This window comes from Bos indicus x Bos taurus, chromosome 15 (genome assembly GCF_003369695.1).
Source record: "Bos indicus x Bos taurus breed Angus x Brahman F1 hybrid chromosome 15, Bos_hybrid_MaternalHap_v2.0, whole genome shotgun sequence".
In the NCBI taxonomy this organism is placed as follows: domain Eukaryota; kingdom Metazoa; phylum Chordata; class Mammalia; order Artiodactyla; family Bovidae; genus Bos; species Bos indicus x Bos taurus.
In genome coordinates, this window is record NC_040090.1 from 9,287,201 (window position 1) to 9,311,609 (window position 24,409).

Below are 24,409 nucleotides of genomic sequence, written 5' to 3' on the forward strand. Positions count from 1 at the left end.
GTGCCTGGGCCCTCACCTGGCCTGGCTACTGCCACTGTATGCCCTCAGCCCTCACCTGGAGCACGAGGAGGCGGGGCTCAGGGAGAGCAGGCATGGAAAGTGGCTGACACTGAGCCCTGTATCTGGTGTGTGCTCAGTGGGGATTAGGGATAAGGGGCTATCGTTACTATTACTGATGCTGTCGTTGTTAATCACCTCTCTGAGCATCTGCTTCCCAGCCCATCAACACAAGACTTACACAGTAGAGCTGCTGGGAGGACAAGACGAGATAATGTGTGTAAAGCTTCTAGAAAATACCAAGTGCACAGAGCAGGTGCTCCATAATGCTAACCGTGACAGTCACAATCAACTGGCACACCCAGTGGCCAACAGAGAGCCCCCTTCTCTCTTGCGTCTCTGTCTTTAGAGGCTGAAAGCTGGTTACTCACTTTCTCAGCCTCCCTTGAAGCTAGGAGTGCCTTTAAAACTCAGTCTGGAGGAGACTGGTCAGCGGCTTGCTTTTTGGATAAAAGGGATGGCCATGGCTGGCACTGCCCCACTCCCTTTCTCCTGGCCAGAGCAGCACAGATGTCAGGCCTGGTGCTGTGGCAGCCGTCTTGTGGCCATGAGACAAGTGGCATGATGGAGGAAAGATGTCATGATGAGCGTGCTGAACAGACAGCCAGAACCAGGGCCTCTGGAGCTTCCAAACCTGACTTCTGGTTAAATCAACAACAAACATCCTTAGAGTTTAAGCCCCAGTATGTCTGATTTTCTATTCCTTAATACTGAAGATCTTCCCTCTGACATGGGAATAACGTTTTCATGGGCCGTCTCCTCCCTAGGCTTCATCTGCGGACGAGATGCTGAGAATTACGCTAAGTGTTTTGCTAGGATAATCTCGCTGAATCATTGCAGCACCCCTGAGAGTTAAATTATTAATTTCCCCTGTTACAGAAGGTGAAACAGGAACAGAGAGGCAAGCAGCTTGCCAGTGGCCACACAGCTAGGAAGTAGTGGGGTCCAGTCAATATTGGGCCCAGCAGCGACTCCACCCACCCTGTATTGTCCCCACCCACCTCTAGCATTCTGCCATGCAACCATAGGGAACCGGAGGCCCTGGAGGCTGACCTGGCACCTGCGAGTTTCCTTTTTTCTTTCTTTTTCCTGCGACACATGGCTTGGAGGATCCCAGTTCCCCGACCAGGGATTGAACCCACACCCTTGTCCGTGAAAGCATGGGGTCTTAACCACCGAACTTCCAGGGAATTCCCCACTTGGGTTTCTTTGTGACAACCACGAGGCCTCTTGTCTGTCCCCCACCCCCAAGCCACCCCCACCCCCACTCCCTACCCACGTGGCTAGTCCAGCCCAGGTCAGGGTGGGGCCGGGGTCGGGGCGGTGCTCACCTGGCCCATGTTGAAGTAGAAGAAGACCCCGGCAGTCACCTGGGCGATGAGGATCAGCAGGAGGAAGGCAAAGTACTGGGGGTGCAGAGCAGACACAGAGTCAGCAGGGTCCCCACCACGCCCCCCTCCCCTTGGATGCCCCCACCCAGACTGGGCCAGGGCCCCCCGGGCAGGATGAGATGGGGGCGCTGGGTGGGTAGTGCTGGGGGGACCGCACTCACCATCCCCAGCAGGCAGCGGACCTCTTTGACGGCACCCAGGCAGCCCAGGAAGCCCATGAGCATGGTGAGGGCCCCCACGCTGATGAAGACGTAGGCCGCCACCTTGAACGAGGTGGAGGAGGTCTCTGCGGGGGAGAAGGACATTGGATTCAGCCTGTCTCGCCCTTGCTGAGTGCAAAATCGGGGCAGGGCTGCAGCCACATCCCTGCCGTGGGGTCGGGACACTGGGGTCAGCCATCCAGCCAGGCACCTGCTCCCTCCCCTGCTTTGGAAGTGGCCTCCCCTAGATGTGTGCCCCGCCCCCTCCCTGCTTTCCTTTTTCTCCTTAGCACTTAGGGGACTGAAAAGACTAGTTTTACTGACTTCTCTTGCTCATCGTCTGCGACTCCTAGGAGCCTGTAAGCTGCATGAGGGCAGGGACAGGTCCCTGCTGAAACCCCACCCCCGGGACAGTGTCCAGCACAGCAAAGTGCTGTATGAGTCACTTGCTGAATTAACGAAACAGACTGGCAGGTTCTGCTGGGGCTACGGACGCAGAAGCCCACCTTTCTCCATGTCCATAAACAACAAGCGTGGCTCCTCTTGCCCACTCACTATGCCTCAGGGCTTCACACATCTGCCAGAACTCTGCCCGGCAGGCACTAGCACACCCATCTCACAGATGAGGAAACTGAGGCTCAGAAAGGCACATCAGCAAGGGCCAGAGCTGGGATTTGCGAATGGGCAGACCCAATATTTTGTCCACCTGATGCAAAGAGAGACTCACTGGAAAAGACCCTGATGCTGGGGAAGACTGAAGGCAAAAGGAGAAGAGGGCAACAGAGGATGAGATGGTTGGATGGCATCACTGACCCAGCGGGCATGAGTTTGAGCAACCTCCAGGAGAGAGTGAAGGAGAGGGAAGCCTGGTGTGCTGCAGTCCATGGGGTTGCAAAGAGTCTGACACAACCGAGCGACTCAACAACAGACTCCCGACGCCAGGCTCTTTCCACTTCTGCACGGGCCGTGCGCACTGATGCAGGCGTTTCTCTCCTTTATTTGTTTGGCCCACAGAGATTTACCAGGAACCTCTGAGTGCCAGGCGCTACGCCAATGCTAGGTATGCAGCGGCCAGTCAACCTGCTGAGATCCCCACCCACAGAAGTGACGTGTGGCGGGGTGAGGGGTGTGAAAGGCCATGAAGACACTGAGGCTGGCTAAGATCAAGTGAGCACGGCACACGTCTGAGACGGGAGGAAGCTTGGGGCACGGGAAGACGGAAAAGAAGGTGAGAGAGAGAGGAGTCTGGCAGGGGATATGCCGGGCGGGGGAAGGGGGGCGGTGCCTAATGGCCATGACGGAGCACCCCCGGGCGGATGGAGGTCAGAAATCTCGACCAGCATTTCCCAAGAATCCCAAGAGATCACGCAGGGAAGAGCTCACGCCCTCCTCCAGCTCCCAGGTGTGGGGTGTGTGGAGTCCACTCCAAACCCCGAGGCTGTGACGTGCCAGGAGGGCCCGGGGGTCGCGCCTCCTGTGGGCAGGGGGCTGCGGGCGCTGTCCTCTGACAGCCCCAGGCGCTGCAGGGAAGCTGGTGAAGCACCCTCAGGGTGTGTGGGGGGTGGGCAGAGCTTCCAGACGGCAACAGAACAACCCCGAGAGCCTCAGCAGATCAGGAGGACCGCCATCGGGGATGCAGATTCCTGGGTCCACCACAGCTGGGCAGACTTTGCAGGAGATGACCCGGAATCCGCCTGTTCATCGTGCTTTCCCAATGACTTGGGCGCGCCCAGGGCTGCCAACGGGCTGACTGACAGCGACTCTGGCAGGGTGGGGGCGAACCTCAGAGGGGCTGAGGTCCCCACCTCAGCCATGGAGGGTGCGCGGGGGCCCTTAAGGAACACCACAAAGCTGGCGCATGGGTGGGTAGGAGCAGGTGATCCAGCCCCACTTCCTGGGCACAGACAGAAGGTTCTGGAGCTGAAGAAACGCCCTGGCCAGCCCACCTCACTCTCAGGCATCAGGGCAGGGCGGCCGCCCCACCCAGCTCCCTAAAGGAGACCCGGAGAAGCTGAGCAGAGGCCCCGAGGGGGTGAGTGAGGAGACTTCCCTCTTACTCCAGGCCCTCACCGCCTGGGCTCTCATCCACCAACAAGAGCAGTGGGGAGGCGGTCAAATGTTGCTTTTTCTTAAACTTCCTGGGTTTGGGTTTCAGCAAGCCCTCCCAGTGAATCCTCCTCCTCCCGACATCAACTGGCACTGCCTGGAAATCCACGGTGTGCCAGCCCTGAAGAAGGCCCTTTATCCAAACCAGCCTGCTGAATTTCTGCCACGGCCCAGAGAAGGTGGCTCCACACCCTGATCCGTCTGTCGGGGCCCGGAGCAGCTAGGAGGCTGCGGACGGGGCCCAAGGGGCAAGGCTGGGGGCTGAGAGCCCGCCGCCGCCGCCACCGCCACTCGGGGCCTTCTCCTGGGGGACCAACCGAGGTGCGAGGTCTCTGTTTCCCGGAACATTTTGTCAGTCCCTGTCCTCCTCCAGGGCCTCAGGCCTGCTCCTGATCTGAGCCACGTGACGTAGGAAGGGGGCACGCGTATAGCCCAGGCCCTATGCACCAAGACTGGCATCCTCTGGTCTTGTTGGGTCTCAGAGGTACCAGCGAAGTGGGCAGGAAGTAGCCCAAACCTCCCAAAGAGCCCAAGGGCCACACAAAGTCGGTTGCTACCTACCCCCAACTTTGCTGCCAATGGCTCTGACCCCTGTGGGGTGTGGGCAGGCCATTTTCTGGGCTTCTGGCTTGTTTGTTTTTTTTCCTCTGTGAAATAAAACTAGTAATTCTGGCTTCTTAAAGATGTTCTGAGGATCAGATGGTATTATAAACTGATTTAACAATCATTTATGCAGGGTTTATGGTTTACCAGAAACCCTTCCAAATTCGTTCAGACATTAACTTGCCTAATTTCTCAGGATGGACTTCATGACGTGGTCTATTATCACCTTCATATCACAGATGAGGAGGTACAGAGGGTGGAGTAACTTGCCCAGGATCGCACAACCAGTAGATGGCAGAGCCAGGACCGGAACCCTGGCATCGGGCTTGGTGCTCTAGTCCTGACCCGCCGTGCTGGCTTCTGCTCCTGACGTTGTGAATGTGGGGCGTGCTGCGGGGCCCGGTGGTAGGGGGTGAGGGGGGCGCTCAGGAGCCATGCCCCCTGGTTCCCATCCCTCTTCCCCCACCCTCTAGCTGTGCCCTTGGACAAGTGTCTACCTTTCCCCTCAGTTTCCTCCATTGTAAGATGGGGCTGGTAATGCCCAGCCCCAGGGACTCCCAGTGAGGACTCAATTAGGTAAGAGGAGAGCCGTGTCACGCAGGCTCTGGGCTCACGCACACAGTAGGCCCTGGGCTCCCGGTTCTGACTCTCATTTGCTGCGAGACTCTTAGCAAGTCTTTTTCTCCCTTTCTCTGAGCCTCAGTTTACATAGTGACTGGGCTAACACATTAGCGTTTCTGAACTCTGGCTGCCCAGGAAACCCCCTAGGAAGATTTTTAAAAGCCTCAGGGGGTGCTCTGGAGCTCCACCCACACCCCTGGAGTCAGATCCCTTGGGGGTGGGGTCAGGCCTCGGTATCTGTAAAATCACTCGGGTGCATCCAGGGGGCCTCCAAAGCCTGGCCAACTTGAGATTCTCAGCCCTGAACAGGGAGGACCCCGGGAGCGCCGGGCAGGCGGGGTGCAGAGGGCAGGAACGCAGTGGGCCGGCTGGGCCCTGAGACTTTGCCCCAAGGCACAGTGCCCGCTGAGTGTGCACCACGGCCCAGGAAGCAGGCAGCCTGGGCCGAGCGAGCGCGGCCAGGGAGAATGTGTCCCATCCTCCTCGCAGGGAGGGTGTTGGGGGTGTGGGCACCCGACTGTGGCAGGAAACCCAAACCTTAGCCCCCGGATGGGGAGCCGTCCACGCCCTGCCCCCAGCAGAAGTCAGGACTGACAGTCCCAGACAGCAGCGGATATGGTGGAGGGGGGATCACCCTTGCTTCCCTTCCCTTCGCGTCCGAGGGGAGGCACAGCCCCCGGGGCCCCCTCCATCACCCATCCTAGCCTGGTTCCGTTTCATTCAAATCAAGCAGCTGTCACGGGCCTGAGTCCAAACCTGCTGCCTCGGGCAGCTGCTGGGAGGGGAAGTGAGCCAAGGACCCGCTCACTGAGGGGCGTGGCATTGGACTCCCCTCTCTGCCTCCCTCCCGCCTCAGGACGTCCACTGGAGGCGAGCTCAGCAAGCCTGGCAGGCTTCCTGGAGGAGGCGGCGAGAGCACCAGGAAGGCCTCCTAACGTCCTGGCAGGGGAGCCCTGGGCTTCTTCCCCTCCAGCTTCAAGAGGGAGACAAGGAGCTTTCCCTACCATCTGGACCAAAGCTCTGGGGGTCCGAGTCCCACACCCATCACTCTGAGGTTGGGTGAACTTGAGCCAGGGATGTTACTTCTCTGAGTCTTCATTTGAAAGGCGGGAAGTTCCTATTGCCCAAGGCTGCTTGAGGTTAAGGCAGTTTATCTATGCCAAACGCTTGGCTCCGTGCCTGGCACACTGTGACCACAAGCGGTAGACGCTGGCCTGGCGCCTCCTCATCGCCACACTTGCCTGGCCCACCTGGCCGGGGCCAGGCACGTCGCAGGTGCTTCATGCGTGCCTGACGACCTGCCACTCCTGGCTTTTCTTCTGAACTAGGAAGGGGAGGCACCACTGCCCATGTGTTGCTGAGCAGGCAAGTGGAGGCACGGAGGAGGTAACAGGCTTTCTCAAGGTCAGGGCAGAGGGAAGGGGCCAGGATGGAGAACAAGCCTCTCTCATCCCCCAGCCTTCTCCAGACAACAGCAGCTTTGTTTGGAGAGGGAGAGAAAATTCCTTCTGAAAACCCCTGCGGAGAGGCCCCGGGGCGGGGGAGGGGGGGGGTGGGGGGGGTGGGGGGGCGGTGCAGAGTGGTCAGCAGCAGGACCTGGGCAAGGCAGGCCCCGAGGGCAGCTGAAAAAGGGAGGGTCGAGGACTTGTGGGAGCAGCCCCACCTGCTGCCCCACCCCTCGTTCAGAGGCAGCTGGGCCAGGGAGGAGCAGGGGGACCCTTACGTAAGATGGAGATGAAACTGTTCTTGTCGACCAGGATCCACATCCCGAAGCCCAGGATCACCGCGCCCAGGACCTGGAAGAAGAAAGGGGCAGTTAATGGGGTCCCCTCCCAGCTGCCCCCGGGTCGGAGGGACCACATCCATCTTTGCCCAGCCCAGGATGTCAGGGTGGCCTCAAGCCCCGAACCCCAACTGCAACCAACTCCAGCAATCCAGAGAGCAGGCCAGGAGTGGGAAGTCCCTCCTCTCTCTGCTCTCCCCTATCCTACTCTGTGTGCGGTCAAACCGAGGGTGCCGGCTCTGGGGGTGCCGCCTCCTGCCAGGGGGACCCTCCTACTTATCTCCTGGCCCTTCCCCAGCTTGGGGGCTGGGAGCTTCCCAAACAAGCCAGGCTCCGGGGCACGTGGAGCCTTCCGCGGACTTGATCATCGAAGCCTAACCTGTCTTCAGATCTCTCGGCTCCAAGACCACTTTTCACGGGAGGCTTCCTGACCCCCAGCCAACTAAGGGGCTTCAACTGCGGGGCAACCACCATCGGACCCTTCTTAAACCCACTAAACCCACTGGGTTTAACTCTGCCGCATATCCCTCTGGCTGGACTGTGAGCTCCCTGAGGGCAGGGCTGGGTTGCATGCAGCCTGTGGACCTGGGCACCTACTGTACCAGGGGCAGAGGACTCAGCAAGGGACTGAGTTCATGAACCAGACTGTGTACATACAAGATTAGAAAAGGAAAGGAATGGGGTGTGTGGTGGGGTGTGGTCGTTGTAGGCCCAGGCCCAGGGATTTCCTGCCTCCCTTCCCTGCACCAGCGGGCAGACCCACAACCTGAGCCTACCTCCCCAGGTGGAACCGCCACCAGGATCCACCCTCCCATCAAGCCAGCTAAGCGTGGGGAGGGGCCCACAGTCTGGGCCAAAGCACAGATTCCCGTAAGGGGACGCATCACCCTGCAAGACTGGCCTTCCCCTGGGGCCTGGCCTGGGTCCACCTCGGGGATAAACCACCTTCAGGGTCCCAGTGCGTCCCCATGTCCCTTTACCACCAGCCCTGGGCTCCCACCTCAGTCATCATCCCATAATCTCAGGGGCTAGGCCAGCAGCTGCTGATAAAACCCTCAGCCTGGGATGAGCCCCTTGGCCCCAGGGGCTTCGTCAGTCTTGCTCTACAATTATTAAAAAGCTGGGGCCCTGGGTAAGGTGAATGGGGCATTTGCTTCACATGTGAACTGTGACTCAGGGGACACCAAAACCACTCAGTAACTGAGATAAATGAGTTCACAGAGACCATTTTTAAGAAACGAAACCTCATGGGGAAAAAAATGCATGATGAACAGAATATCAATCTTTTATAAATAAAGACAGGCTTGGTGTTAACTGCTTTTGCCTTTTGAAAAGGCCCAGGGCCCCAATGTGGTGGGCTATTGCCGACCCCAAAGCAAGTACCTTGCTCGCCTCACCCTTAGAGGCAACACCCCTTAAAGACAACAGCAGCTGCGGCCAGGAAGTGGAAAAAACAATGACCCCCCGACATCTGTCCCCAGCAACTCACCTGTCGCCTCCTCTCTCCCTATCAGATGGGCCCTGTTATTGTCCTCACTTTACAGACGGGGAGACTGGGGTCCTGACCTTGCCTGAGGTCCCCCAATTCACCCATCAGGGGCTCAATGTCAGGTCTGATTGTACAGCTTGGTCACGTGGCAGCAAACCAGGGTCAGGGATTCTGGGGGTCTGTCCTGGGCCTCGGCCCAGAAAGCCAGTCCCTGAAAACAGGAAAACTCCTGGGACCCTGGGGGTGGAGGGGGGGTGGGGTGGGCGAGTGTCCACCCGTAAGTGGCAGGCACCTCAGACCACACAGCTCTCTGGGAGGAAGGTGGGCTTGACAGGGCCTGGCAGTTAGGTTTCCAAAGACTCCTGAACCCTTCCGCACCCCAACATGGCTGGCCCGGGGTCTGCCCTGCACTCACACCCACGTGAAGCAGCCCCGGTCTGCTCACCTGCACTCATGGGCAGGGCTGCAGGAAGAACTGCCCTCCCAAACAGAGAATGCAAGACAGGGCGGAAAATTCCCTCTGGGCAAATATTTTACCCCCAATAGAGTAAAATCCCAGACTGCCCAGCTGGGCTCCTCAGCTCGCCTCCAGGAGCCCAGCGAGTAAAGCGCCTGGTACGATCTTTTCGGTTCCTCTGCAGGTCTGGGGACTACGGCCTGACCGCTTGCCAGGTGCTGCTGGATCCGCACCAGGCCACGGGACAGCCAGGAACGAGGCCAGGTAGGGGGCCAGGACACCCCCTTCCTCTGTGAACCCAGACTGGGGCCACGGGGCACACGCCTCATGAACACCTCTCCCCAGACCCACCAGAGCCTCCTGGCAGGGGCCAGGCACCTCACAGGCCAGCATCCTACCTGCAGAAAGGCCACGGCACCCGCGGCCTCAAAGTTTCTTTAGATCTGAGAAAAGCTGATGCTGGGGTAATTTCCTGGGGAGTTTGGGGTCACAAGGGGGGTAGGCCAGGGTGTACACGTGGACCCGAGTGCATACGTGAGAACACACGGCAGCCAGAGAGATTTGGCCAAACCACAGGTTCAATCACGTAACCGCTTCCCGCTGTGCAGGAAACACAGACCCAGATCCTTCCTGGAAGGGCTGCTTGCCCAGCTGAGAGAGGCTCGCTGGGACCCACTCCCCCGGTGCTGGACTTGTGGTCCTGCCGGCCGCATATGTAACTGCAGGGTGCTCTTGCTGACTGCCCCGATGAGGTCGGCTGCCTTGTTATCTGCTCTCTTAGGGACCATGTCCTTCAGGCCCAGCTCCTCCCACAACTGCAGTACTATTGTCCACTTGAGCCGGTACTTGATGGAAGTCCATCACTCCCCGGACCACAGGCCCCCGAGCGCAGAAGCCACGGCTCTTCCACCAAGTGAATGTCTACCTGGCACCCAGGACGGGGTCTGAATACACAGAGCTGTCAAGTGTACCCTTGGTGGATGAGTGACGAGTGATGGGTAAATGGACACACACACACTGTCTCCTTTCATTCTCTCATTTCTCTCTCACCCTCCTGAGATAAAAAGCTCCCCCTCTCTCCCACTACAGCCCCCCCATATCCTGATGAGCCCTCCTGGGCCCTGGCACCCGGGGAGGGAATACCTGCTCCCTGCCAGTGTCCTGGAGCAGCTGGGAGGAGACGAAGCGAGACCAACCCTCAGAGCGCGGCCCTAGGGAAGCTCGTCTAGGCTCTGGTTCCGCAGGTAGCCTGGGAGTGGAAGGGACACCCTGGCCCCAGACCCTCAACCCCTCTCCCTTCCTCCATGAAGTCTCCACCTCCCTCCCTCCCGCTGCATGGGGGGCTGCGTCCCCAGGCCCTGCCACCTCCTAGCCTGTAGCCCAAACTCCCCACTCAGGCCCTGAGAGCCCCAGGGACAGAACCACCGGCTCCCACACTCCACCCCTCATCCTGGCTGGCTGGCCCTTAGAGCTGGGCCTCAGCCGGGAGCACAGTGCCTGCCAGGGAAGGCGTGGTTCGGGCTGTGCAGACAGCCGATTTCCAGAAGCCTGGCCCTGCCGGGAGGGCCCTGACTGCTGAGCTGGGAAACTCAGGTGCCCAGGCCCTGCGGCCATCAATGGAGGGCCGGAGCAGCAGGGCGGCCTCAGCAGCATCCTTGAGGCAGGGAAGGTAGGCCAGAGCCAGGGTGGACCCGCTGCAGGGCAGGCAGCACCAGGGCTGTCCATGTCCACGCAAGTGTGTGCATGCATGTGTGGGTACATGTGTGTGCATGTGTGTGTGCATGCATGTGGGTGTGTGGGGTACATGCATGTGCACGTGTGTGCGTGCGGGTGTGGGTACATGTGTACATGTATGTGTGGGGTGTGTGGGTACGCGTGTGTGCATGCGTGTGTGCATGCATGTGTGGGTACATGTGTACAAGTATTGTGTGGGGGTGTGTGGGTACGCGTGTGTGCATGTGTGTGTGCATGCATGTGGGTGTGTGGGTACATGTGTGTGCACATGTGTGTGCGCGGGTGTGGGTACATGTGTACATGTATTGTGGGGGTGTGTGGGTACGCGTGTGCATGTGTGTGTGCATGCATGTGTGGGTACATATGTGTGCGCGTGTGTGTACTTCTGTGTGCACTTCTGTGTGCACGGGTGTGGGTGTGTGTGTACATGTATGTGGGGGTGTGGGTACGCGTGTGCATGCGTGTGTGCATGCATGTGTGGGTACATGTGTGTGTGCACTTCTGTGTGTGCTTCTGTGTGCATGGGTGTGGGTGCGTGTGTTCATGTATGTGCGTGTGTGGGTGCATGTGGGTACGTGTGTGTGCATGCATGTGTGCCAGCAATACACCTGTAAACATCTATGTTTTGGGTTAAAGTTATGAGAGGGAGTTTAGCATGATGCTTGGTTTGGACAGAGGAGCCTGGTAGGCTGCAGTCCATGGGGTCGCTAGGAGTCGGACACGACTGAGCGATTTCACTTTCACTTTTCACTTTCAGGCATTGGAGAAGGAAATGGCAGCCCACTCCAGTGTTCTTGCCTGGAGAATCCCAGGGATGGGGGAGCCTGGTGGGCTGCCGTCTATGGGGTCGCACAGAGTCGGACACGACTGACGCGACTTAGCAGCATACTCCTGTGTAACTTGTAATGTAAAAAAACTTTTTCCACAAGGAATGCGTTGTAGAAAATTTGAAAAATGCAGAGAAGCAAAAAGAATGAAACCAAAAATCTCAGGAATCCCAACATGAATATTCAGAAGTATTTTCTGTTCCTCTCAAAAATATGCATATATATATATATACCTTTTTAAAAATAAAATTGAGTCATAATAAACATCCTATAAACATTTTGATTTTTTTTAATAGTGTCGGGTGAACCAGTAGCATGAGAGGCCACAGCCCCAGCACCACTCCTTTAACGGTCTCTCCAGTCCACTCTCCACCCACCCCAGGCCACAGCCCCCAGCTCTACTCCTTTAACGGTCTCCAGTCCACTCTCCACCCACCCCGACCCCCATCACACACTCACACTCTCACACACTACTCATACACTCACTCACACACCCACACATGCACACCCACGTTTGCTCACACATACACATGCTCACATACCCCCACACACACTCACACATAATCTCACGTTGACTCACACACATACTCACCCATAAGTGTGTGCACATATGCATGCACACACACACACACTCACATATAATCTCACATACACTCACACACACATACTCACCCATAAGCATGTACACGCATGCACACACATACACACACACTCATTCCATCATCCTGGCAACTCCAAGGCAGGAGTCCTCCTCCTGTGCCAGACCAGAGAGGAAAATCAAGGCCCCGGGAAAAGCAGCTCCAGATATGCACGGAGCGAACAGCTGGGCGGCTCCTGGCCCGAGAGGAGGGTGGGCCTGGGGAGGGGCGACGGTGTCCTCACTCTGCCCACCCTCTGGGAGCTCGGAGCAGTGGGGGACACCCCTCACCGTGTGGGTGGGGGTGTGGTGGGGCAGCTGAGACCCAGACCTGCCGCAGGCAGATTCCTCAGAGCTGGCGGAGGAGGATGGGGAGTCAGGACCGGACAAGGAAGATGCCGCTCTCCCCACGCCCACCTCCCACCCAGACCGCCCTGTGGCCTCGGCGGAGCTCCGGGAGAGGGAAAGACTGGGGCAGGGGCCCAGTGTTCTGCCTCCGTGCCAGCTGGGAACGCTGGGAATCTCCTTCCACCCCCACCTGCTTCCATTTCCAACAATCTGCCTGAGGCCCCAGCCCCGCCACACCCCACCACCAGCCCCAGGCTGGAAGGTCTTGGACTGGGATGTCCCAGGAAGAGAGTGTCTTTCCTAGGCAGTTGGAAGGCGCCGGTCATACTTACAAAGAAGAGCAAGTTGAAGAGGAAGAGGAAGTACTTGGTGACTTTGATGCAGGCTGACCCCATCCTGTCGGTCCTGGAGCTCCCTGGGCAGAAGAGAGACGGCAGGTGGGTCAGTGCTGCGCAGGACCTGAGCTGGGGGGAGGACAGGGAACTGATGCTGACGGACACCCCAGACCCACTGACCCTCGATCACCCCAGCTCACCCTCGCCACAACCTAATGAGGTAGGTGCTAACACATCAGGTCCTATTACAGGGGACCCTGAGGCCAAGAGGTTAGATGACCGACTCAGAGCCACACTGCAGTGGGGTGAGGGTGTGGGTGGCAGTTAGGGTCTGGCTTAGCCGCTCCACCAGGGCTGGGCCTACAGGAAAGTTACCAACAATAACCCTCAGGCTCCCTGAGGTCAGACACAACCAGAATGCCTAACAGCCAGCCTTCAGGCCCCACGGGGCCAAGGGAGCCAGCAGAGGCAGCTGGGGCTGAGACAGCTGGCCTGGGACAGCTGCAGGGGCCGAGCTGGCCTGGGGGTGGGGGAGTAGGCACCAGACCCTGTTCCCACTGCCCCGTGGAGGGTGGGGAGAAGCAGCTACGGAGCAGAGGGAACAGAGGGCCCAAGGCGTGGACTTCATCCCTTCCTCCTGCAAGGCTGAAAGGCCATCCTGAGCCTGCGGCTCCCCGTTCACGTGGAGGTCCCCTCACCCTGGTCTAATCCATCATTTTTGCCAAATGGGAGCTCAGCTTCAATTTTCTACACCTCTAGGGACGGGAGTAGGGGAGTTAAGGGGGAGATTCGGGCACAACATGGAACAAAGCCGTCCGAGGAAGGAAACGGTGACCTGGGTGGTAGTGAGTGCCCTATCCCAAGTGGCGTGCAAGCAACAGCTGAATAAAGACTTATGGGAATTCAAGTGCTACAGGGGGATATTAGACTGAACACTCCTCCAGGCTACCAGCGTCCAAGGCCTGGGTCTGAGAAATGTGGGAACAGCAGTGACTCAGAGCCAGGGAAGTCCAGCCTCAGTAACTCCACCTGGGGCCTCCTCCAGGCCCAGAGGGGCAGAAAACAAGGGTTCCCCTCTTGTCAAGAGATCCAGAGATCTGAGATCCTGAAGCCAGGCCTGGCCCCAGGAAGGCCTGCTGGGGGTGTCCCCATGAAGGAGAGCCATTGTCCTCTGTCTCCCCTCCCAGGGCAGCGCCTGACAACCACAGGCACTTGGTAAACTGGCACAGAACAAAACAGCAAGAGAAGAAAGAGCCTCTCGCCGAAGGAGGCGTGCTTTTCCTGCCAACCACGGCCCTGCTTGAATTTCCTCCCCGTGAAGGCAGAGGGGCTGCCCCAGGCTCAGCCCCAGGCTCAGCCCCAGGCCGCCTGTGGCTAACTCATCCCTTCCTGAGAAGAACCCCACCACTTCGGGGAGCGGGGACGCTGGCTGATTCTTGTGAAACTGGAGAAGTGTGGAAACGGTCGTTCCTTTGGCAATCGATGCTGGCCGGCGCTGTTGCACAGGGAAAGGAGTTTCTACCCTTTCTGGCTTCACGTCCTCCGTCCAGGCTGGGCCTCCAGGGCAGCCTTGCAAGATTGCAGATATTCAGAAAGGGGCGATTTTTAGACAAGAGTAACCACCTGGCCGGCGCTTCCCCAGTGGCTCAGCAGTAAAGAATCCACCTGCCAGTGCAGGAGACTTGGGTTCGATCCCTGGGTCGGGAAGATTCCTTTGGAGAAGAAAAGGGCAAATCTACTCCAGTATTCTTGCCCCAGAAATTCCATGGACAGTCCATAGAGTCGCCGAATAGTCAGACATGACTGGGCGACTAAACAAAAACAGCCACCTGGCCTCCCCATGAACAGCGCCGACTCCGGGCAGCTGTCGGAGTGTGTCATCCCTTTAGTGTGGCGGGTCCTCCTCTCTGGCGGGGGTCGGGGGCAGGTGGAGGCAAGTGAACTAACTTGCCCGAGTCACAGTGATCCTTACGCAGTGGTGTGGTATTTGAGCCATAGAACCACCATATTCCACTCTGTTTGATGAGAGTGGCATTGCTTTTTATTGATTTTTATAACGTGGCACTAGCAGTAAAGGAGGACTTCCCTGATGGCTCAGCTCGTAAAGAATCTGCCTGCCATGCAGGAGAGCCCGGTTCTGTTCCTCAGTTGGGAACATCCACTGAAGAAGGGTTAGGCTACCCACTCCAGTGTTCTTGGGAGAAGGCAATGGCACCACACTCCAGTACTCTTGCCTGGAAAACCCCATGGACAGAGGAGCCTGGTGGGCTGCAGTCCATGGGGACACGACTGAGCGACTTCACTTTCACTTTTCACTTTCATGCATTGGAGAAGGAAATGGCAACCCACTCCAGTGTTCTTGCCTGGAGAGTCCCGGGTACGGGGGAGCCTGGTGGGCTGCCGTCTATGGGGTTGCACAGAGTCGGACACGACTGAAGCGACTTAGCAGCAGCAGCCAGTATTCTTGGGCTTCCCTGTGGGCTCAGCTGGTAAAGAATCCACCTGCAATGTGGGAGACCTGGGATTGATCCCTGGGTTGGGAAGATCCCCTGGAGAAGGGAAAGGCTACCCACTCCAGTATTCCGGCCTGGAGAATCCCATGGACTGTGTAGTCCATGGGGTCACAAAGAGTTGGACAGACTGATTTTCATTTTCACTCCAGTATTCTTGCCTAGAGAATCCCACAGGCAGAGGAGACTGGTGGGCTACAGTCCACAGGTCGCAAAGAGTCAGACACGACTGAGCAACTAACACTCTGGTAAAGAATCCGCCTGCCAGTGCCAGAGACGTAAGAGATGCAGGTTCGATCCTGGGGTCGGCAAGATCTCCTGGAGGAAGGCACGGCAAGCCACTCCAGTATTCTTGCCCGGAGAATCCCGTGGACAGAGGAGCCTGGTGGGCTGCGGTCCATGGGGTTGCAGAGTCGGATACAACTGAAGCGACGTAGCACACACGATAGGTCCAGACCCAAGGGCTGTGAAGCGCTGCCTCCCAGGAGTGGCCCTGACTGCAGAAAGGGGCCTCTGGGAATGGCTGGGATTCCATTATGTAGGTGGTGAGGACCAAGGCCACTGTTAAAAGGAGCTCTGGTTTGCAGGCAAGGAGGAGGCAGAGGCTGCTCGGCTGGGATTCCCTGATACTACAGGCAACCTCGCTGGTCTCTCTTCATGCACTCAAATTATACTAGGAGTTCGGCAAAGTAAGCCCTTCAGCATCCTATGAGCAAACTGGAGCTCAGAGGGGTGAGGGAGCTTGCCCAAGGTCAAGGGTACATGGACCAGCAAGGACAGAACCCAGGCCTCCTGGCCCCTGAGGCCACCTCCTCCTCTCCAGGAAGTAGCTGGGTGGATTCAGGTGCTGAAACAAGCAGCCCCATGATTGACAGGTAGGTTGGCCAATCAGGGAAAGCCCAGAGACTACCTGAGACTCATCTGAGGGAAGAGAAGGGGCTGAGAATCAGAGCCTGGGGTGATGGGTGGTTCCTGGACCTGTCGGCCAAGATCCAGGATACAGAGTGTTTCTGCCCCGCGAGTGCTGACACTACCCCTCACAGAAGCTGGGAGCAGGAGATGAACACGTCTTCCATACTGGGCAGAAGATGGGTGGCCCCACAAAGGGCAGGAAGTCAGCTCAGGCTGGGGACACACCTAGGCTGCCCCTGATGCAGGGTGACATCAACCTCAGTGAGATCACAATGACCACCAAGCCCTGAGGAGACCCCAGAGTCGGAATCCGAGGGTCTGGGGTCACACTCTAGTGGTCTCAACTTTAGTCTCTTCATCCACAAGGTAAGAATAAGGGTTGGTGTAAGGCAGGGATTGGCCAGTTAGGGCCTGTGGATCAAATCCAACCCACCCTCTAGATTCTGTACGGCTCACAAGAACAGATTTTACATTTTTAAGTAGTTAGAAAGTAGAAAAGTCTCTCAGTCATGTCTGACTCTTTGTGACCCCTGGAATTCTCCAAGCCAGAATACTAGAGTGGGTAGCCTTTCCCTTCTCCAGGGGATCTTCCCAACCCAGGGATCAAACCCAGGTCTCCCACATTGCAGGCGGATTCTTTACCAGCTGAGCCCCTAGGGAAGCCCCAAATCATACCTTCCCTGACTGGGAACCATTTTGAGTAGGTGGGAAAAAATAAAAAGAATATCTTGTAACACACGAAATTCAAATAAATAAAGTTGTCCTGGCCCCCAGCCATGCCCACCCTTTTATGTATTTGCCCATGGCAGCTATCACAAGAAATGGCAAAGTGGACTGGTTGTGACACAGACCACTGGCCTGCAGAGCCTGAAACATCCCCTGCCTGGCCTTTTACGGAAGAAGACTGAAGGCTCCTGGCTCAGGGGAGCAGACGGTACACGCACACGTGTCTGGAAGAGACGGCAAGAACCAGGACTGCTGATAGCTTGGGATTTTGGTGGAGAGCGAGCTGGGTGGCAGAAAGTAAATAATCAGGAAGGAGAAGATGCAGGATCCCCCAAGGGTTCAAATCCTCATTCTGTCAATGCACGGCTAGAGAAGGGACTCCCGGGGCCTCGTTGCCCAGTGGAAGCCCGTGTTATAAAGAAAAGCGAGGTCAGCGCCTGGCACAGTCAGGGCTGGATGAGCTGGAGCTGGGGAAGCGTCTTCATCAGCGCTTTCCCGAGAAGCGATGGGTGAGCGTTTCACTTGCACATCAAATTAGACAAAGAGGGAGGCTCCCGATGTTAGGCTTTCCTGTATACACTTTCTGTAAACACGAGGAGGTCTGCTCATGCTTTCCTGCGAGGATGTCTTGACAGTCACAAAACAAGGGAAGGAGATGCAAGCCCATCTCTTGGAAAATTCCGGAACAGTCACTGACAGCTCTGTGAGCAGCAGGAAGGAGCTGCTGATTTCATGGAATACTCTAGAGCAGGGAAACGGACCATTTCTAAGCAACTTCAATTTAAATTGACCAAATACATAAATTCTACACCAAATCAGTTTGTACAATGAAATTATTACACTACCGGTATTTTACTAACTCCAGCTCATCCTTAGACACTCCAGACATCCACCTCCTCCAGGAAACCCACTCTGGCCATCCTTGTCACCACCGTCACCGCCACCCGCTCCCCACTAACACACAGGCTGGTTAGGAGCCCTCCCCGCTGCTTCCTTCCAGCAGCACTGGGTACTACAGCAGTTCCCACAACAGGTCCTGGCATCAGACTGCCTGGGTTTGAACGCTGTTCTATCACCTCCTGGCTGTGTGACCTCAGACAAGTGACTTAGCCTCTCTGAACCTCACCTTGCTCATCTGTGAGAAGAAGAAACATATAACCCGCTTGGCAGATTTGCCCAGAGATTAAACTAGATAATGTGGGTCAAATGCCTGGCATGAAGGAGGCTTTCAATAAATGGAGGTTACTATTATAACTCATGAAGCTGTACAGTAACTTTCTGCTTATTTGTCCATCTCCCCAAGGACTGTGATATCTTGAGGGGAAAGGTGATGTATCCTTTATGAGGTCAAAGTGGGCTCATCCAAAATTTGCTGAATGGGAGACTAGATGGATGCAGGGAGGGAGGGAGGGATGAGTACATGGGTGAAGGCATAGGTGGGTGATGGACAGATGAGTGGATGGAGGGAGGGGTGAGCGGAGAGGGGGTGGGTGGGGAGAGGTGGATAGAGAGGTGAAGGGGAGGGGAAGGAACTTGCACATGGAAAACCAGGACTTTTCAGATGCTCAGTCACTCGAAGGGGGCCTGAGATCCGTTGCCCCTAAGTCAGCTGAGACTCCCTTTTCAGACTTCTTCTGTCTTGTCCCAAGGGGGATGTGTAGGGGCGGCACTCAGGGCCAGCTCTGCATGCCAGGACCCACAGTCACGGCTCCCTTGCCTTCCCCGGGGGTGGGGGGGAAGCCCGTGGGGAAGAACCCCTTCTTTAAGAGAACCCCTCGTCCGTGCCGGGCCCCAGTTCACCCTGGTAGAGTGGGAGGTAGGTTTATCCTGCACCTGATGAAGGAGGAACCGTGCCCCCCCACCCCCCTCCCGCGGCCTGACCCTGGAACCCAGATGTCCCTGAACAGCCCTGCGGAGACCAAGCGGGGCGGGGGAGGGGGATGCTGTGGCCCCTCCAGGCCCCAAGTCTGGAGCTTTAAGCTCGGCGCGTGCTCTGAAGGGACGCCCTGCTTGAGACCCAGCACAGGTGACTGTCCTTCCTACCCCAACCCCAGACCTGCCTCTTCAACCGTCAAGTGACAGGCTGGGACCAGAGCAGAGGCAGTTTCCAGGGTAGTTCTTCGGAATACAAGTCCTAGAAGACAGGCCGTTCGGAACTAGAGACTCCCCTGTCACCAAGTCTATGGAGTGCCAATTCTTCCCAAGGGTCACATTAGGCTATTAGCGTCTCCAAGACACCCGGCAGTAAACACCACTGACCGAAAACCATCTATCACTCAACAGCCTAACATCGCACGGAATACATTTCAGGAAATGCCAAGCCCAAGGCTCCTGGTCCCCTGGGACCGGGGGTCCTGAACTCTAAGTGCTGCAGGATTCAGAGACGGGGAGATGAACGGCCCTTCGACCCACCAGCTGGCTCAGACACGACACCGGAGCCACACTCGGGTCTCCTCCTCCTTCCTTCATCCCACAGCCGGAATGGGTCTCCTCCAACCCTTGCCCCTCCCAGCTCCCCATCCCACCTCCAACCTAGACCAGTGCAGCTCCCTGGCTGCTCACAGGATCCCCTCCTGCCCTCGTCAGGCCATCATGCCCACTGCAGGGAGGACTCTGAGAAATGCAAACTAGATCTTGTCACTCTCTGGCCTGCAACCCTCCAATGGTGATGGAGCCGAGGTGTTCGCTGTAAGATCCAGACTCTTACGTGGCTGGTGAGGCCCCGCCCGGTTGGTCCCTCCCCTCTTCCATCCTCCCCATCACACATTTGTTCCTAAGGCCGCTCCTTCCTGTTGTTCTGTACACCAGGCCCCTGCCCACCCGAGCGCCTTTGCCCTCTCAGTTCCTGTGCCAGGAGCCCTCTGCCCACAGAGTGGGCTCCCTCCCTTCCCCTAGGCAGGCGGAGGTATTCCCCCCAGAGGCCTTCTCTGAACACCTGATCTACACGCCTGGCTGGCCGGCTGGCTGGCCACAACTCCAGCTGCGTGTGGGAATCAAAATATGCTAATATGCAGCCCCTGGCCCCTGCCCCAGTCAAATCATCGGACTCTTGGGTGTGGGGTCGGGGAGTCCCCTGGCGCAGCTTGGACGCCTGGGCCCGTCACATGGCCCTGCTCACCGCAGTCACCTTGCTGCTCTGCTACCATGACTGGAGCCCCCATTAGAACAGAACATGGTTCTGTTAGTTCTATGCTTCTAGTAGAATATGGTTCCTTTAGGGGAGGGGCTGCATCCCTCTCATTTACCCAGCAACCCACAGTCCAGACAGTGCCTGGAACACCGTAAGCCTTCCGTGCGTATCTGCAGGAAGAAAGAAAGGAAAGGAATATCTGGGGAAGTCAGGAACAGTTCCTTAGAGGGGATAAGGCAAACCAACTTTGATCCTGCAACTGCGGGTCTCTTGCTGTTGTTCCACCACTCAGTCGTGTCCAGCTGTTTGCGACCCCATGGATAGCAGCACGCCAGGCCTCCCTGTCCATCACCAACTCCCGGAGCTTGCTCAAACTCATGTCCATCCAATTGATGATGCCATCTAACCATCTCATTCTCTGTCGCTCCCTTCTCCTCCTGCCCTCAGTCTTCCCCAGCATCAGGGTCTTTTCCAGTGAGTTGGCTCTTTGCATTAACTGGCTAGGGCTTCCCTGGTGGCTCAGATGGTAAAGAATCTGCCTGCAGAGCAGGAGACCTGGGTTCCTTCCCTGGGTTGGGATGATCCCCTGGAGGAGGGGATGGCACTCCAGTATACTCCCACTCCAGTATTCTTGCCTGGAGAATCCCCCTGGACAGAGGACCCTGGCGGGCTACAGTCCTTAGGGTCGCAGAGTTGGATGCTACTGAGCAACTGAGCATATCAGGTGGCTAAAGTATTAGAGCCTCAGCATCAGTCTTTCCAATGAATGTTCAGGGTTGATTTCCTTTAGGATTGACTGGTTTGATCTCCTTTCTGTCCAAGGGACTCTCAAGAGTCTTCTCCACCAACACAATTCAAAGACATCAATTCTGTGGCAGTCAGCCTTTTCTTGGTCCAACTCCCACATCCATACATGACTACTGGAATGAACAGTATGAAAAGGCAAGTCAAAAAAAAGAAAAGGCAAGTCTCTGGTGCTTAAAAATAACATCATTGGCTTGTGGGGAGGGGGTTACTTCCCTTCCCAAGAGATTTAATTTTAATCTCTGCTGGGTCAGAAAAGGCTGACAGAAGCCGTGAACCCTCTCTCTAGAAAGATGCACGAAGACAGGCAGGCATACGCTTTCTTCTGGTTCCATGGGGTCACTAACCCTAGAAAGCCAGGGCCTTACTTCCCCCACCTCCTGATTGCTAAAGCAGGGGCCCCCAATCTTGGCCAAACCTTAAAATTAGCTCTAAACCTTGCTGGTGCCTGCCCTGCTAACCCTGCCCCCAAGCCCCTGAAATCCTGATATAATTGGTCTGGGGTGCAGCCTGGGCACTCAGTTCAGTTCAGTCACTCAGTCCTGTCTGACTCTTTGCAACCCCATGGACTGTAGCACACCAGGCTTTCCTGTCCATCACCAAGTCCCAGAGCTTGCTCAAACTCAAGTCCATCAAGTCAGCAATGCCATCCAACCATGTCATCCTCTGTCCTCCTCTTCTCCTGGACACTAGGGTTTTATTTTTTTAAGCTTCCCAGGGGATTCTCATGCATCAAGACCCAGTGTGGCCTGGTTCCTCTGCTCTGAGTGGGGATGTCTCGCACCTGGGAACCCTGGGGCAGCAGGTTCTGGCCAGGGAGAATCTCACGTGAAGCTTCCTGTACCTCTGCTCTGTCCTCCACTTCCTGGAGGCACATTCCTGGGGTGATTCACACTCCTCCGCTGTGTAGGAGGAGACTTTTGAGATCATTACTTTTCTCAGAGGGGCCAGAGAACGCAGGAGAGCACAGATCCCACAGCAAACTCAGGGCTGAGCACACCATGGAGGACTTGGAGATTCCCGGTCCAGAGCTTTTCTCTTTCCACCTGCTACCCTGACCCAGCTCCCCGGGCCTTCCTCATAGAGAGTTAAGGAGAACTGACTGCTTCACACAGTCATCCTTGGTTCTCACCCCTGCATCTGCTACCTCCGGGCCACACAATCTGCAGAGCTGCCTCCTTATCAGTGAATGGAGAAACTAAACCCACCCACCACTCACAGGTGTGAAGGTGAACTGGACTCAGGCTCCACATAGTAGGGCTCGATCCATGCAGGTCCCCTGGCCCCCTCCTCCCACTATCCCTGCCTGAAGATGCCAAATCTGCCATCTCTTACCAACTGTGCGGCCTTGGGCAATCACTTCAGCCCCGTGCCTCAACTTTCCCACCTGTAAAATGGACTTAATAATGGGCTGTGGTGAGGCTTACATGATTTAGTATCTGTAAAGCGCCTGGCACCTAGTATGTGTCTAATAAATGCCACCAGTTATGATGATGATGATTATCCAGAAGTTGTTGATTTCCTGACCAACAGTCCAAAGCCCTCTGCAGGGCCTCGAGCCAGCCTCTAGATACCTGCAGGGGAGTGCCAGAGAGTGACTACCCCTGCTCCTGGCGAAGAGGGCAGGGTGAAGCAGGGCGGGGCTGGGCCACCTGAGGAAGGAGGCCTCTGCCCTCCGTGGGGCCAGGGCCTCTGTCTCTGAGCCTCTGGGCTGTGTCTCAGCGGCCTGCCTGAGACCTGGGTGTCCAGCCAGTTGGGTGAGTTGGACAACTGATCCCGTGGGAGCCCAGGCAGCTTGGACAGAAAGAGCAGAGAGCAAACCTGGCTGGCTGCTCAGCTCTGGAAGCCTGCCTGTCAACAGATAAGGCCACCTGCACGCTGGTTCTCGGCCACCCAGCTCTGCAGTTCTCTGGACTTTGTCCCGATTGCCCGAGAAAAGAGACGGGTCACAGGTGGCTGTGTTTGTTTTCATCTGTGGCAGGTGATGTGGTTCCTGAAACCCATGCTGACTCCCTGCAGGGGGCTGGCTTTTTGGCCTCCCTATATCCTCCTTTTCACTCTCTGGTCGCACTTTTCCCCTTGTTGTTAGAACAGAAAAAAGAAAAGCTATTACCCTGGGCAACTGGAAAATTAGGAGGCCCTCGGAGTTGGTTGCCATTTCTTTCCCCAGGGGAAATGGCAACCCTCTCGAGTATTCTGGCCTGGGAATTCCATGGGTAGAGGAGCCTGGTGGGCTACAGTCTGTGGGGTCACGGAGAGTTGGACATGACTGAGCGACCAAACAACAGCATGATTAGGATCTCAGCTTCCTTCAGGACTTCGGTGTGAATCCCAGCTCTGCTTCCTACTGCGTGACCGCCAGCGAGGAATTTACTCAAGCTCTCTGAGCCCAACGTCTCAGCTCTAACACGAGGATGCTAGCAGGGCCTCCCATCTTATAGGGTTGTTGAAGGACTGAGATGAAGTGTGTAAAGAGCTTTAGAGACACTATCAGCTCCTCACAACGCAAGTGAGCAAACCCCACAACCACCACCGTGGGGTGGAAGAAACGGGTCCAGATCAGACCTTCCCAGGAATCCCAGGATTTTAGAGCCCAAGTTCAGTTCAGTCGCTCAGTCGTGTCCAAACTCTTTGCAACCCCATGAACTGCAGCATGCCAGGCTTCCCTGTCCCTTCCCTGTCCCCAACTCCCGGAGCTTGCTCAAACTCATGTCCATCATGGTGATGCCATCCAACCATCTCATCCTCTGTTGTCCCCTTCTCCTCCTGCCTTCAGTCTTTCCCAGCATCAGGGTCTTTTCCAATGAGTCAGTTCTTTGCATCAGGTGGCCAAAGTATTGAAGCTTCAGCATCAGTCCTTCCAATGAATATTCAGGACTAATTTCTTTTAGGATTGACTGGTTTGATTTCCTAGAGCCCAAACCAGAGCTCAAAGCCTTCTGCTGGTCTTACCCCGCCAGACTGCAATAGCAGAGGGACAGCACAATGTCTTCGTATCAGTCCATACCCACCATCCCTCATTTAATCCTAACAACCCTTGAGATATTATCACCACTATTTAACAGATAAAGAGACTGAGACTCAGGTTCAGTGACTTGCCTCGGGTCACACAAGTCAGTGGCTAAGCCCTGACTGAACTCCAGGTCTGCCTTGAGACCGGAGCGCCTCTCTCTTCACCTGCTGCCAAAGTGAAGGAGGTCGATGGTGGAGCCTGCCAACCCCACCCTTCCGTACCTTGATCTGCTTGCCTGACCCCCCATCCCACGCCAGCTCCAAAACCTGACTCTTGGCTTCCTGCCAGGAAGGAAAAGATCAGCCCCACCAATCCTGGCCACGCTGTTCCTTCAGGGGCTGATGAGGCCAACAGATGTGGCCCTTCCTTGCTTTTCTCTAAAGCCCAAGCAGTGAGACCAGAGGGCCTTCAGCATGAAGAAGGGGCCGCTCTGACAGAGGGTGCAGCTTGGGGAAGAGCAGACCCTTCAAATCTTGCAACCTCCCCACCAGGTCTGATGCAGCCAAAGACTCAAGCTGAGGTTGAACCATAGCCTCTGATCTTTCCCTGCCCATGACTCCCTTTCCTATGTTTTTTGCAGGCTGCTTGGGCCCCATGCAAACCCTGCTTCCTCCTAACCCTGGGAGCTAAGGCTCACACACTCAGATTCACAGTGCTAGGAAGGCCTTTGATGTCACCTATTTGAGTCTTTATTTCTACGATGAAGTGACCGAGAAACAGAGAGGA

The 24,409-nt window shown here is 56.5% G+C and overlaps 1 protein-coding gene across 3 annotated transcripts in view; it reads right to left on the minus strand.

The window, feature by feature from the left end:
• Nucleotides 1-24,409, minus strand: part of CD82 (CD82 molecule) — a 56,375-nt gene that overhangs the window by 13,101 nt on the left and 18,865 nt on the right. For all 3 annotated transcript variants that reach the window (XM_027562598.1, XM_027562600.1, XM_027562597.1), the window contains exons 2-5: nucleotides 12,586-12,668; nucleotides 6,702-6,774; nucleotides 1,610-1,734; nucleotides 1,389-1,463 (exon numbers count right to left, since the gene is read on the minus strand). In XM_027562598.1, the coding sequence (XP_027418399.1) occupies nucleotides 1,389-1,463; nucleotides 1,610-1,734; nucleotides 6,702-6,774; nucleotides 12,586-12,648 (336 nt within the window). In that variant the 5' untranslated portion in view covers nucleotides 12,649-12,668. The remainder of the gene's footprint in view (nucleotides 1-1,388; nucleotides 1,464-1,609; nucleotides 1,735-6,701; nucleotides 6,775-12,585; nucleotides 12,669-24,409) is intronic.